This window comes from Sapajus apella, unplaced genomic scaffold, assembly GCF_009761245.1.
Source record: "Sapajus apella isolate SASKATOON/1434 unplaced genomic scaffold, GSC_monkey_1.0 scaffold51, whole genome shotgun sequence".
In the NCBI taxonomy this organism is placed as follows: Eukaryota; Metazoa; Chordata; class Mammalia; order Primates; family Cebidae; genus Sapajus; species Sapajus apella.
Genome location: NW_022436991.1, coordinates 8,536,360 through 8,551,944, shown reverse-complemented (window position 1 = coordinate 8,551,944; position 15,585 = coordinate 8,536,360). Strand labels below are relative to the sequence as shown.

Genomic DNA, 15,585 nt, shown 5'->3' with positions numbered 1-15,585 from the left:
TGCAATGCTTCTTTTAGGGAAAAACTTAAAGCTGTGGGTTTAGTACAGCCCTTTAAAGTAAATGCGAAAATACTACCTTTTAGCAAGCAAAGGCATATAACATATAAAGAAAACACTGTATTGCTCAGGTTTTGGTAAAGATGTATTAATAATGCTTACAGATGTTAATAATGAAATTAGTGTTTTAAATAGCCAAAATAGCCAGATATTTACTAGTGAACTTTGTATTTATGTAAAGTTGTGTGCTTGAACATATAAAATGCATTATTAATGTAACAGACTGAGCCAGTAGAAAATCTCTGTACAATAGACAACAGTTGCCAATAATTTAAATAGTGTCAGATTCCCCAAATTATAAAGTTTGACATGATCTTACCTTCTACTATCATGTACAAATAAATTAACCCTAGGAAGAAGTTTTAGCTTAAATTAAAATTGCACCTAGAAAGGTATGGGGTTATTTGTACCTATTACAAAAACCTGTTAAAATCAAGGGCTGCTACAAAGAATGAGGTAAACTGAAGACTCTCTCCACTATGCAGCCTTCAGATAAATGGCTTTTTTTTCTATTGAGTTCTAGGTTTGCACACCACAGTGTTTTGCTAGCAAAGCATTCAGAATTCTCTTCCAGGAACTGTTTGCATGTGTGTGTATATAAATGTACACACACATACACACACATATATACACACTGTATACTGCATCAGCAAAATATATATATTATATATATTTATATAAATATAAGGAAGATTTCCCCCACCCGCCCACCCAAAACATGTGTCTTAGTGATTTTCTTTTTTTTTTTTTGTACACAGAGAAGAGGGAATTTCAGAATTTTTACACACATTTTAGCAAACAAGTTTTGATCTATTGGCTTCTTGGTGCAGTAATGAAACGGCAATCCATTCTGGTGCCAAAAGCTCATACTATTACAAGGAAGTTGTGAACACTCATTTCTTAGGAGGTGAGGCCAGCCCCACATGAACTTCTCTTGCATCCCTCTGGTCCACCATGATACATAAATACTTAGACCTTTTTTTTTTTTTCACTAATGAATCATTAGACATTAAAAACGGAACAATAGAGTCACAAAGGGCCACATGCTTTTCAATATAAAGCATTCTCCTTTTCTAGGTTGCTATCACAGTGCAGACCTGACTGCCTGAATATGCTCAGGAGATTTAGTCAATATTGTCTGTATTTGGTTATGGAAAAGGCTCTCCTTTTTTTTTTTTTTTAAATCCAAAGTGCATAGTGAGAACAAATGAAAGCATTTTTTTCCTTCTCAGCATCAGTTTCATCTGAGCATCTTCCTATGAGAGGGTTGCTCAGATGCCTCACCTTTGTCCTCCCCACCCTCCAAAAATAAAAAAATAAAATAAAAAATAGTAAGAGTCAAGCAATTTAGACATTCATCAGCCTGGTAAACAAACTTTGCCAGCAAATAGAAGTCCTACTATTGTAAAGAAAATTGATAAGACAAAAAGTACATATGATGACCCAACTACTGTGTTGTTGGGTAATTTATAAGGTTGACCTCCGACTTCATTGATGTAAAATCCTATTGGAAATATTAGGGCAGCCATACAGAAAAGGATCACTGTAAAACAAACCAAAACACAACATTAGTAACAAGGTTTGGTGATTTCAAAAAACAATGAAAATTTGGCACAAAGGAAGCTTATAAGAAGAGTTGGTCAAATCTGTTAAAACATGGGCCACTTGTCAAAAATCTGTATATATTACAGGTCACATAATATCCCTGAAGCCTAACATTACAATAAAGCTAGGCTAGCCTTTTATGTAAGTTTTAGGACAATTCTGAACATCAGGATTAAGAAAGTCCTTCTTTAAACCTACCGAATCCTCACAAATACGATTCCTAGTCATTTACAATAGCAATTAAGGGCACTAGCTAGAGTCAGATAGGGGCTCAATTCCAACTCTATTGCCTACTAGCTATATAATCTTAAGCCTCTGATTCTCTTCTGAAAATGGGTGAAATACTAGAAGGATAAATAATGTCTAGTTCCTGGCACAGTGCCAGGTAACAGTAAGTGCTGAATGAGTGCTGCATACCATTATCACCATAGTTACTATTCTGACAATTCTCTGTTCCTCTCCGTGTTAGTTAGAAGGAATTGGAGAAAAGGTACATATAAATAAGCACCATTTATCTTACTCTGATTTAAAATCAGCTAGTAGAGGCCGGACACAGTGGCTCATGCCTGTAATCCCAGCACTTCGGGAGGCCAAGGCAGGCAGATCACTCGAGGTCAGGAGTTTGAGACCAGTCTGGTCAACATGGTGAAATCCCATCTCTACTAATAATATAAAAATTAGCCAGGCATAGAGGCACATGCCTGTAATCCCAGCTATTCAGGAGGCTGAGGCCGGAGAATCACTTGAACCTGGGAGGCGGAGGTTGCAGTGAGCCGAGATTGCACCACTGCACTCCAGCCTGGGCAACAGAGTGAGATTCTGTCTCAATAAAACAGACAAATAAATAAAAAATAAAATCAGCTAGTAGAAAGAACCTCAGATCTCTGGGATGATTAGTAAATTGTCAGAGTAGTTCTCTCTTATCGCGGATAATATTCCAAAACATAAAATCTCTGTCCTGTTTCTGAATACCCAGAGAGATAGGTTAAAGTTGGGGAGGGTGGGTAACCTCCTTTGAGTTTTGCATGTAAACACAAAGGAGTATATTATTTGCTAAAATGTTTCTAAAAAGATATCAGAAAGCCCAGTGTCCAGGTAAAGGTGATTCCACAGCCCAGTGTTTGAGCAAACAGCCTGCTCCCCTGTGCTACCAAAGAAATACCCTTCTTAGTGAACATAAACTATTTACAGAGAGGCTACCTTTTCCAAGAAAATGTTTTTGCTTTTTGAAAGTGTATTGCTCAGATGTTCATTGCCCTTCAACTTTCTCTGGAGGCAGAAATATTTCTTCAGTGTAATGTGAGTATAGATTACTAGTCATTGTACATGAAGAGTTGAAACTTCCATTATTAACTGAATGAGAAATCTTCTCCAGGTGAAAACTATCCCCCAACAATACTGACAGTGCCCTGGATAAACATTTCGCCTGACATTTGTCTCTATTTTTTTTGTGTGTGTGTTAACCAATCAACGAAACTTTCAGAGTTTTAAAAAAGTCAATTAGGAACCCTTTCCAGAAGAAATAACTCCAGCAATATAATGAAAAATAACATTTGCTTAAGTAATACATCAGCTTAAGAAACAACAGCACTCTTGATCGCTTTGCACCATTTAGGTATATTATTTTATATTATACAGACTTCATTTTGGGCAAATGATCACACCAAATGATGTTACATAAGCAAACATGGATTTTTTTCAGATACCTACTATAGAACAAGCAAAAAATTCAGGCATTATGTTTTAAAGCTTTTGGCCTTTTTGTTGCACAGTCAGCAACAAATACCTATTAGTGTTGCCAATGCCCAGTTAGCAGTGTTGTTTGTCACCAATTTCTAATGGTTCTACTGCTTAATATGGTCTGGTGAGTAAAATGAAACCACAACTTAGGTAGCTATACACAATCTAATTTAAAAAACAATGAGACAAAATTATTGTTATAAAACAATTGTTTTTCTTGATGTTGACTAATCTCAAGAAACAATTTAGAAAAGTACTTTAGGAATATGCAGATGTTAAATATGTTCACTGGGCTAACTTTGTCCCTATCATTTCCTATTTTCTACTGTAAAAAAGATCTGTCCTTTATAATGGAGTAATACATTTTGCAACTACAGAGTTTAATATTTTCAAGAGTTAAATTTTTTCCAAATTTGTTAGGAAAAAGTGTAATCAAATTTTAAGGGAGCAAGGAAGCCCTATTTAATCTAATCTTAGATTAAATCCAAGGAAGCAGGTTCTTTATACTTCCTGGGGAGCAGATTTAATCCAGGTGGATGAGTTTTTCTTTTAAGCTGTTGTGAACATGAAGTTACTTTAGATCTTAAAATATTATTAATGCTAATAATATCAACCTTTGAAGACTGAGTTCTGGATCCTAAATAAGATTGTAAAGACATAACTTCATACTCTCCATGGCACAGATTTCTTGGTGGCAGGAGTCAGAAATCAGGTGCACTGATGGATGAGGCTGGAAATCAGGGTGGCAAAGGAAAGGATAAGGGCCAGACTTGAAGAACAGACAACTCATCCTGGTTTCTCTTGCCCCTATAGGGAACACCCATCATGTGGGGCTCTTCTCTGAGACATATTTCCCCACTGTGCAGGGCCATCAGAAAATATTATCCTCACGAAATTTTACTACGAAAACTATAGCTTAACTAGAATAGAAATACGTACAATAAAGGACATTTTTCAGGGGTGGAGTGGAAACACTAGGGGACACCCACCCAATCCCTCTCAGAAGTGCCACCCCAGCCACTTGCTTTGGTAACAAAAACAATGTATTTTAGGAAGCTAAAAGCAAGGCAGCTCTATGCTTGCTTAAATTAACTCAAGATATGTTAAGTTTAAAAAATAAGGCACAGAATAGTAGAAAAAATTTTATATAAGTATGTATGTATGGAACACACACATATAGATATGTTTCTATGCACTGAATACTTCTAGTAGGAAACCCTAGAAACTGGTAAAAATTGTTGCTTCCAGGAAAGGGGTTATGGGACGGCTGGGCGGCAGGGCCAAATATGACTTCACCTGGTTACGCTTTCACAGATTTTGAATTATGCATCATTTGCACATATTATTTCAAAAAGTTAAATTACTTAACTAAAAATAAAGGAAAAATACACTGCATTGGGGGCACTATGCATACTTAAATATTCTGTTTAAGGTGAATGAGAAACAAAGATAATCTAGTTCTTTCCCTTTATTGGGTCATAAGACTCTATAGCTCATAAGGGCATTTAACATTTTGACTCATGCTACCTTGCTAAATTATATTTTAGGCTTTTGGTATTCAAAGCATATGCATCCCCAAATTTCAACTAAATCTAGAAACTAAATCCTTCTTTGATATTATTTTACTCCTTGAAGACTGAATTCTAGCAGGATTAGTGAATCTGTGACTAAAAGATAAAGAATCAAATTCTCTTTAAATTTCTCACCAACATCCTTAACTTTAGCCGCACTGTTTCTACAATTGCTTCTGGACCCTCTCTAGAAAAGAATAGTCTCAGGAGGTCTGTTTGGCAGGGGAAGGATCACCAACTTGTTTCACTCTGCTTAACAAGAATGGAGAACCTTTTTTATATCAAAGGCAACTTGATCTAAATTTAAAAATTAAGGGCAATACAGATAAACAGAGCCAGAAACATACACATTAAAGAGTATAAATTTCAGAGAATACAGGAAGAAACAGAGGCTTATGAAGGAATATCACTATCCCCCAGCCTTTATGGATAAACTGAGTTTTAACATTAATAGGGAAACATGGGATTATCCCTTACTCCAATTATATGTGTTTTAAACGAAGATATCAAGTGAAAGTGAGCTGTTATATTTATTTTTAAAACCTTATGCAAACCTAAGATTATTTTAAGGTACTGAATTAAAAGTCCCATTTGCATAGGTATGGTTCTCCTGTTTCTTTAGAGCAGGGTTTATAAAACTGGCTCTACTGCTATCTGGGGCCAGATAATTCTTTGTTGTGGGGGGCTGTCCTATGTATTTGTAGGATGTTTAGCAGCAGCCTCCCTGCCTCTACCCATCAGCATTCCCCTAGTTGTGACTATCAAAAATGTTTTCAGATATTGTTAAATATCCCCTGGGGTGCAAAACTGCTTTGGAGAGAAAGAAGCATGAAAGCAGAATTGCAGAAATGTCTTTTCTTCATGCATTTTTGTTTCTTCTGTTTAACTTAAGTCTCTGACGTGTTTTGAAATTAAACCAATTTTGCAAAGTACAAGAGAATGTGTAATATATAAACTTATACCCTTGGGCTGAGCTTAATGGAGTAAGAAATGCTGATAAACAATTATTAAATAACCAAATGTGTTGATTTTTCCAGTGGTTACAACATACAGCAGAAACTCAAAGTCAACATTAAAAAATATATCACCACTTTCATCTAACTTATATTTTTACGTATTTGTTCTATATCTTTGTTTTGATAGATGATACCAATAGCTTCAAGAAGAGGAAAAGACTCAGGCTACTGGTAACTCTGAGTCACAAACCTGGAATACTTATGTCACAATCTGTGCAAAAATAAAATTCATTAAAATAGCATTTCATACAAAGCGATTAAAGTTGTGGATGTCCTGGTCTTGCAGGAAGTTTTGAAGAAATGATGGGACTGTGTAGAGTCTATCTCACGGCCATACACAAGTGGCGTTCTTTGATGATTATGAAGTCCTTATTACTGATTCTTGATTATCTTCATAAAAATACCAGTGTGGGTGCCTTCTAGACAAACTTAGTATGCACAGGTTACTTACTTCCAGTGAATGCTATCCATCGAGCATATTTTGTAGCTTCTCTTCGCCAGTGGGACGCCACCAGCAAACCACATGTGACAGTCAATGAAATGATTCCCATAATGATAAAAAACAGTGTGGTGACCCACTCCGGGGGAAGCCGGGGAGGGATGCACGTCCGGTCTCGTCCATGGATTGTTTGACACTGTTGCACGAGGCCCACAGTGAGTGCTCCTGTGGAGATGCAAAAGGTGGGGATACTTTAGTGGGTTTGGCCTGCCAGGGAATATTCCTCACCACCACACCTTTAGTCCTTAAATCTCATTCATCTCTTTGTGGGTCATTCAAGCGCTTAAATCCCTTAAGTCCTATTCTTCAGCATTCTGCTGTAGTTCATAAGCTAGTAATACTTAGTTTAACATACAAAGTGAACTTAAAAAACAACAAATGACCTCAGAAAAGTCAAAACAGGCAGTTCACTCAGGCATTCATTAAATGATTTTCTGAGTAATTTTGTCAGGTATTCTTCTAGGCTCCAGGGAAATAACAGCAGACAGGATGAGGTTCATGCCCTCACTGAGCCTGTACAGCGGCAGAAAGAACTGGAATTTTTGATTCCCAGATCCAAGACTCATTGTATATTACTTCATTTTGGCTGCAAAGAAAATCACTTTCCAGGAAATTGAAGACAAACTTGAAAAATGCCTAATGGTAATATAGAAATAAAATTAAATAAACATATTAAATGCTAGAAGCAATATATTTATGAAAGATAAAAGGTCTAAGAATATTACAATATAAGTAGTATTCCACTAAACTCAAGAAAATGTTGGAAAAAATAGGAGGGCCCTCTGACCCAAATTTGGCATATTCCCCAATCTTTGTATAGTGTACAAGTATTCACACTGCCAAAACCATGGCTGGCATGCTTCACAGAAAATCACAAAGGCAAATTATGAGGGCAATTCTTAAAATGTCTCTCCCCATTTAAACAAAATAAAAATGATTTTGTAAAATATCAAGCATTATTTTTCCATAAATATGTTCTCATGTCAAACCCAAGGATGCTTCCCCAATCAAATTTGGGGTGAATTAATTCATAAAAACAGATTAGAAAGGTGACAGAGTAATTAGTTTTATCTTCTTCAATAAGAGAATGTTTACACTGTTACTTCTCAATAAAAACTACTTATTTCCCCTTCCAAGAGCAACTGAAAATGGAAAAATACTTACCAAGAATATAGGAATGAAAATTTCTGGATCTATTAAAAACATAGATTTTTGCATTTGGGGGGATTTCTTTTTCATCTACATTCTTTTTTTTTTTTTTTTTTTAATTAATAGAGATGGGGGTCTCTCTATGTTGCCCAGGCTGGTCTAGAACTCCTGGCCTCAAGCAATCCTCCTGCCTTGGCCTTCCAATGTGCTGAGATTACAGGTGGAGCCACTGTGCCTGGTCAGCATTATTTTCTCAATATGAACACAAAAATAGAAAAGGCATTGATCTCAAAATCATAGCACTTGCCATGAACAAATGTCTTCTGTGAAGGGAGCTGGTGAAATTCCTAGTGTCATTTTGGGAAGCTACCCTGGTGGGAGAAGACAGGGCAGGGCTGGACTTGAGTGTCCACGTGCATGTGTCGGTAGGTGGGGCTGCTGAAAGGAGGGTACTTTTCTGCAACTTGAGTTTGGCCATTGATAACATTTTTAGAAATATAGCAACTTGTTGAAATAAAATAAAACAAGAAATCAGTCCTCTCAAAATTGAGTTGGAGTCTTTGCCCCCAATGCTAACTCTATCTGACCATAACTCCTGAGAAGAAAATAAACAAGCTGTACTTTTTCTACCAAGTTATCTAATTAGACCCATCTGGTGATCCCTGCCAAGATGCAAACAACATTATAATTATGGGGCTGTCACAGGCAGGAGGAAGGCAGACGGGACAGAAAATACATAAATCTTCACAAGAATGCCCCACACTATGCCCTGACACCCCCACCAGCTTCTACTTGGAGCTGATTTGACTTCATACTCCAAACTGAAGTAAATCAGTTAAATAACAGTCACACTATTTATCGCTAACCTTTTAAGTTTCATGGTAATTAATTGCTTGAAACCAGAAGAGAGCCGAGGATTTGGTAGGGGTGAATAGGCACCAGGGAATTGCATGACTGTTCTTTTTTTTTTTTTGGACGGAGTTTCGCTCTTGTTACCCAGGCTGGAGTGCAATGGCACGATCTCGGCTCACCGCAACCTCCGCCTCCTGGGCTCAGGCAATTCTCTTGCCTCAGCCTCCTGAGCAGCTGGGATTACAGGCATGCGCCACCATGCCCAGCTAATTTTTTGTATTTTTAGTAGAGACGGGTTTCACCGTGTTGACCAGGATGGTCTCGATTTCTTGACCTCGTGATCCACCCGCCTCGGCCTCCCAAAGTGCTGGGATTACAGGCTTGAGCCACCGCGCCCGGCCCTGCATGACTGTTCTTAAAAACACTAAAAAGTCTCCTTGGAAAAAAAAAACTTGAGGGAGAGGGAGAGTCATGATAAGGCATTTTATTGTAATTTTGGAAATAAGGCATTCACAGCAGTGCCCAAGAACTCTTAACAGGAAACTACTCCCGATCATTCAGCAAAAGACGTATAACAAAGTATCCTTTTCTAGTCACTGTTCCATTATAAAGGATGTAATTGCTGGAAGAATAAACTACAGGCAATGAAAGACCATCTGACAAAATGCAATATTATGGATTCTTTTGGTTTTTTTGTTTTTGTTTTTTTGAGACAGAGTCTCACTTTGTTGCCAGGCTGGAGTGCAGTGACACGATCTCGGCTCACTGCAACCTCCGCCTCCTGGGTTCAAGCGATTCTCCTGCCTCAGCCTCCCAAGTAGCTGGGACGACAGGCATGTGCCACCATGTCCAGCCGATTTTTTTGTATTTTTAGTTAGAGACAGGGTTTCACCATGTTGGCTAGAATGGTCTCAATTTCTTAACCTTGTGATCTGTCTCCCTCAGCCTTCAAAAGTGCTGGGATTTCAGGTGTGAGCCACTGCGCCTGGCCTATGGATTCTTGTATCAGCAACTTTCTTCTCTATTTAACATACAAAGTCTGTACAGTTACAAAGGTAACTCTACATACCTAGTGAACTTTTATTTACATTTGATTTTTTTTGCTGGCAAATATTAAAAACTGTAGGTTCAGTATATCATAACTGAACTCTCTCTCCTCCAAAATATTTCTGAGTATCGTTATGTTGATACTCTTACTCTCTTGGCATTAGAAATTAAATTTAACTTAACCTCCTGTGCCTGTAGATTCTCAGTGGAATTGCTTTTCTCTTCCTCCCTCGTCTGTCTAGCACACCACACCAAGTGACTACAAACAGAACAAGTATGAAAATTATAGCAACACCTTCTACAAAACTGCAAATAACCTGACAGAGGTTTAACTTTAAAAGAATAGCTATAGTCCTGTATTTATAAAATTACTTATCACAATAAATCAAAACCAAATATTCAGCAGCTCTATTCTAGAAGAAAAAAAGCTAATGCTAATCGACAAACAGAAGGCATACTGTATATAAGAAAATCAATACACAAATATTTTACTGAGTGTCTCTCGTGCTCAGCATAGTAGCAGTCAGAGATTCAACAACTAATATGCTCACACTTCCCTTAAATATACAAGGGCTATTGCAAACAGTGGTCAGTCAACATTGTTGTTAGAATTCATTTTCTTAAGACTCTAAGTCAACAACATTTGTATCATAGTCATATATTTTCCATAAGCTGACTGGGGGAATCTCTAAGGCTAACTGTGCTGTTACTATTAAATTTCATAAATTCAGGTACTGTTAGTACCCAGACTTTCACCAGGCCTTCAAATTTAGTATTTTACCTCAAGGAATTATTTCCTGCCTGTATGTAGCTTCAGACTCATCACCCACATTGGCAGTCAAGATCTTTTACTTCCTCTAAATTCCCTTAACACATTTGGTCTGTATCATACAACCATGCACTTATTTTAAGGTAGCTTCTTTTTATCCCCAAACAGGACATGAGCTTTTCAGAGGAGGGAACTATACTTTCCACTCCAATGGAAACCCCAAAATGGTCTGCAGCAGAATTCATACACACTGAGTTTAAGTGTATTAAAAACAAGCTAAATTTAAAATTGCACTGCATTAAGTAAGTTATCTCCTAAAGAGCTGTCTTAGTGTGGTTTCTGTACACTTATTAAGCACAAGCTTAGCCATTCACTAATTTTTGTTTTATCCAACAGGTCTTTTTGCCTCTTGAAGGGGCCTGTATGTATTTCTAGTTCCCAAACCGCCAATCCATCTGTACCCTGCAGCTGTTGCCTAGGTAACTAACCCAGCCAAATAAAAGATTTGTACACAATAGGAAAAAGGAAACTGAACTAGAAACTACAGCATCCCACATGCCTCTTAGCATCTCACCTGTGCAGCACAAAAAAATAACACACAAAAGGAAAGTCATCATGAGTCTTACCCCATTAAGTGGGGGCATCTTAAGAGGCTTTGACACTTATCATCTGTAGATCCAGACACTGTTAAAAAGATTTAATACAGCCAGTCTGGCATGTCTGTTTCCACAATGAGGATGATAAGTCATGTCATCACTACATGTAAAAGGAGTGTCACAGAAAATCTGTAACACAGGGGTTGTAAGGTCTGTCCGAGCAAATCATGGGAGTGCTTGCCAACCTGGCCAGAGAGAGGGTTTTCCTATAGAGGGTTGGACTTGAGCAAGAATAGTGAAGTTAACATTAGCTATTGTCTTCTTCCATCTTCCTGTTAAATTTTCCTACTACTGACAATGCTCTCTTCCTCTCATGGGACTCTCCCCGTCAGCTCCAGGTACTGTGATCTGGTGTGCCCGATCCCTTCCACAGATGTGGATCTCTTGCTCTAGTCTCTCCTTGGGGAAATAAAATCTGTTCTTGGCAAGCTGTTTCACTGGTTACACAGGCCAAAAAATGCTCTACCACAAAAGTCTTAATGATTGATAAATTCTTAATATACAGCCTCTCCCAAGAGCATTTGTATTTGAGTAAGGGGCAGTATCCCAATTAAACTGAAATTACAGAGTTTCATGTTTTAGCAATGTGCTGGCTGTAAGATGGAAGGGCAACAGGAAGGGGGAAGGTCCCAATGTATGCAGCCCTGCGTACCTCCCTGGGTAAGTCAGACCCTGGCAGCTCGCCCTCTGAATGAGTAGAAGCACAAAAACAACACGACAGACTACAGGTAACTTAAAAACTTCACACACTTATTTTTTTTCCCTCTAGAAACATAGCTAGTGGTGACCATTTTTATCTGCTATGATTTCTAAGCTGTATCTTAGGATATAGGTGCTTATAAAATAGCTAATTGGCCAAAAAAAAGGAGTAAACAGGTAAAAGAACCTTAATGAATCACCCATAGACAGTGTCTGAAAACTTGAGTAACATAAGAGGCTGAGGCTGAGCCCTCCTTTCCACTGTAGTAATAGCATCTCCTCCTGTGACGTTCACCTGTTCTTATCCTCCAGGGAGTTTCTAGTCACTGATCCCTACACTTTCTCCCCATCTTTCGCTTTCCTCTTGCCTTCATGTCTTTCCCTATCTAGCCGAGAGTCCTTGATTCATTATGTTACCAATTTTTATCTTTTCATTGCACCCACCTGGCAAAAATGATAGCCCTGACTCAACAGAAATTTCCTACTTCTTGTACTAACCTCCAGGCTGCGGAATGCTGATGGAGAAAATTGTATCAGAGCAGAGGGGTGCTGCTGTAAATTTCTAAATTTTAATCTCGGGGCCATCACCTCTGTCCAGAAACTAATTAGGTCTCACTAATTCAGTCCTTCACTGTTCTTTGCTAAGGCTGTTCAAAGTCTCCTGCACTCTCCTAAATATAAAAATCTACCACCTTCTTCACATTCAGTAGGTATCGGTCTCCATTATTTCTCAGAAAAAAAAAAGAGGCCATCAGACAGCAACTCCTCAACTGTCCACCATCAAACTTACAAATGTACCTGAACACATTCATTAATTCATCCTCACAATCCTTCTCCTTGTGTTTTGGATCCCATCCCCTCTCACTTTCTTTAGGATCTTGCCTAACACATTATTTTCTCTTTTCATATCTATCCTCTCTGGATCTCAATCTCCCCTACCACAAAACAAAACTATCCCATATGCCAACACATCATGTTTTCTGTTTCTGTCTTGCTTTGTCTAACCTCCCTTGCTCCCAGTCTTTCTTTTTTTTTTTTTTTGAGACAGAGTTTCGCTCTTGTTACCCAGGCTGGAGTGCAATGACACGATCTCGGCTCACCAAAACCTCTGTCTCCTGGGTTCAGGCAATTCTCCTGCCTCAGCCTCTTGAGTAGCTGGGATTACAGACATGCGCCATCATGCCCAGCTGATTTTTTGTATTTTTAGTAGAGACGGGGTTTCACCATGTTCACCAGGATGGTCTCAATCTCTTGACCTTGTGATCCACCCGCCTCGGCCTCCCAAAGTGCTGGGATTACAGGCGTGAGCCACTGCGCCTGGCCACCTTGCTCCCAGTGTTGGCCAGATTTCCTCCTCTTCTGCTGCCTCCATTTCCCAGAGTCTCATTCATTCTTCAACCTACTGAAACTTGGCTTTTGCCCCAACTATCCCTTTCATAGAGCTCTTGTGAAGCTCACTCACTCTATGTCACCAACTCTAAAGGATACTTAACATTTTAAGTCCTGGTCCCAACATTTTAGCAGCATTTGATATAGCGTCCTCAAACACATTTCCTTTGGTTTTGGTAACTCCCTCCACATCTACTGGTTTCTTAAGCTCCTCCTTTCATACACATGTTTTTCTTTCCCATTTGTTAAAATTTTGTGTTCTTTCTTGGATCTGGGTCTTCTATAGTGACTCTCTTTGCTTTAAATCCAAACTCTTTAAAATGGGCTATAAGGTCTGGGTTACACTGCTTCTACTTCTTCTCTTCCACTTAATTACTTTTCATACTTGATGCTCAAATTCTTAGATTAATTCTTAATTCATATATCTCCTTATATTACACACACCACAGGCCCTCATATATGCTGGTCCCTTTGCCTACAGTACTCTTCCAAACCTCTTTTCGTGGCTACTACCTATGACTAGAGATTACAGTTTCAGCTTAGGAGTCTCTTCTGGGATCTCTTCCTTGATGAGCTCTTACACTCCCATCCCGAGTAGAGTGCTTGTCCTCTGGGCTCCTATCAAAGCATTGTATCTCCTTACTGAACCTGATGAGATCATGGAAACCCCTAAATTTGTAGCCAGTCAGAAGCAGACGTATCCTGCAGCATCTGCATTAGGGGCAGCATCTGAATTTGTGGAGAACTGAGTCCTTAACTTGTGAGATCTGTACTAACTCCAGGTAATTAGAGTCAGAGTTGAGTTGTCTTATAGTGTACTGACTTGGGGTTAGAAAAGAGTACATATCTTTACACAAAAACTTATACATGAATGTTCATAGCAGCATTATTCATAATAGCCAAAAAGTGGAAGCAATACAAATATCCATCAACCGATGAATAAAAAACAAAATAGAATATCCATACAATGAATAATTTTTCAGCTATTAAAAAAAAGAACTGCTGATACATGTTACAACATGGATAAACCTTGAAAACAAAATGCTTTGTGAAAGCAGCCAGACACAAAAGACCACATATTGTATCATTCCGTTTACATGAAATGTCCAGAATAGGCAAATCCAAAGATGCAGAAAATAGACTAGGCTGCCAGGGGATGGGGAAAAAAGAAATTGGGAAATACAGGGTTTTTTTTTCTTGGAATGTTTCAAATATTCTGGAATTAGACATCGGTGATAGTTGCACAATTCTATATGAAAAATCATATATGTGAATACATGAAAAACCACTATGTTGTACTTTTAATTTTCTGGCCATTTTAAAGACTTTATAAATTGTACACTTTAAAATGGTGACTATTACCTCAAAAGAAATCCAATAATCGTTTAGATAAATACCAACTTAAATTCAGTAGCATACCAAAGCTTTACTCCAATATACCTCCATTCTCTCCCTTGTCTTTGAACTATTATTATGCAAATTGCATGTATGCACTATAAACCTATCAACATTTTTATAATTGATTTAAAGGAAAAAAGCAGTTATAAGCAAAAATACATTTGTACTGACTTTTACTTTTACCTATGTAGTTACCTTTACCAGTGCTCTTTATTTCTTTATGTGGATCCAAAATATTGACTAGTGTCTTTTTATTTCAGCCTAAGGACACATTTTAGTATTTCTCATAGAACACATCTACTTGAGATGAATTGTCTCCAGTTTTGTTTACCTTGAAATGTCTAAATTTCTCCTTCACTTTTGATGTATAGTTTTGCTGGATATAAAATTATTGATTGACAGTCTTTTTTTTTCCAATGTATGCAGCCCTGTGTACCTCCCTGGGTAAGTCAGACCCTGGCAGCTCGCCCTCTGAATGAGTAGAAGCATAAAAACAAAACAACAGACTACAGGTAACTTAAGAGTCTCACTGTTTTCCCAGCTGGAGGGCAGTGGCATGATCTTAGCTCACTGCAACCTCTGCCTACCAGGTTTCAAGTGATCTTCCCACCTCTGCCTCTTGAGTAGCTGGGATTACAGGCATGTGCCACCATACCCAGCTAATTCTTTAGTATTTTTAGTAGAGATGGTATTTCACCATGTTGGCCAGGCTGGTATCTAACTCCTGACCTCAAGTAGTCTGCCCACCTTGGCCTCCCAAAGTGCTGAGATTACAGGCATGAGCCACCGCACCCAGCCGAGAGTTTTTCTTACAGAACTTTCAACACGTCCTACTGTATACTGGCCTAACAGTTTTTGATGAGAAGTCAGCCGTTAACAGTATTCAGAGGTCAGAAGTCAACAGTTAACAGTGAATCCCTTGCATATGAGGATTCACTGTTTTCCTGCTCCCTTCAAGATTCTCTTATGTCTTTGGCTTTCAACTATGATGTTACTGAATGTATATTACTTTGAGTCTATCCTACTTAGAATCTGTTAAATTCTTCAATGTACATATTAAAGTTTTTCAACAAATTTGGGGAGTTTTTAGCCATTATTTCTCTAGACATTCTTTCCACTCCTTTCTTTTTCTCTCTTC

At 38.2% G+C, this 15,585-nt stretch overlaps 1 protein-coding gene across 1 annotated transcript in view; it reads right to left on the bottom strand.

Annotated features, from left to right (window-relative positions):
- Nucleotides 1-808: 808 nt before the first annotated feature.
- MOSMO (modulator of smoothened) overlaps nt 809-15,585 on the bottom strand; it is a 75,916-nt gene continuing 61,139 nt past the window's right edge. The window contains exons 2-3 of the mRNA XM_032242903.1: nt 6,441-6,653; nt 809-1,600 (exon numbers count right to left, since the gene is read on the bottom strand). Of these exons, the coding sequence (XP_032098794.1) occupies nt 1,416-1,600; nt 6,441-6,653 (398 nt within the window). The 3' untranslated portion in view covers nt 809-1,415. The remainder of the gene's footprint in view (nt 1,601-6,440; nt 6,654-15,585) is intronic.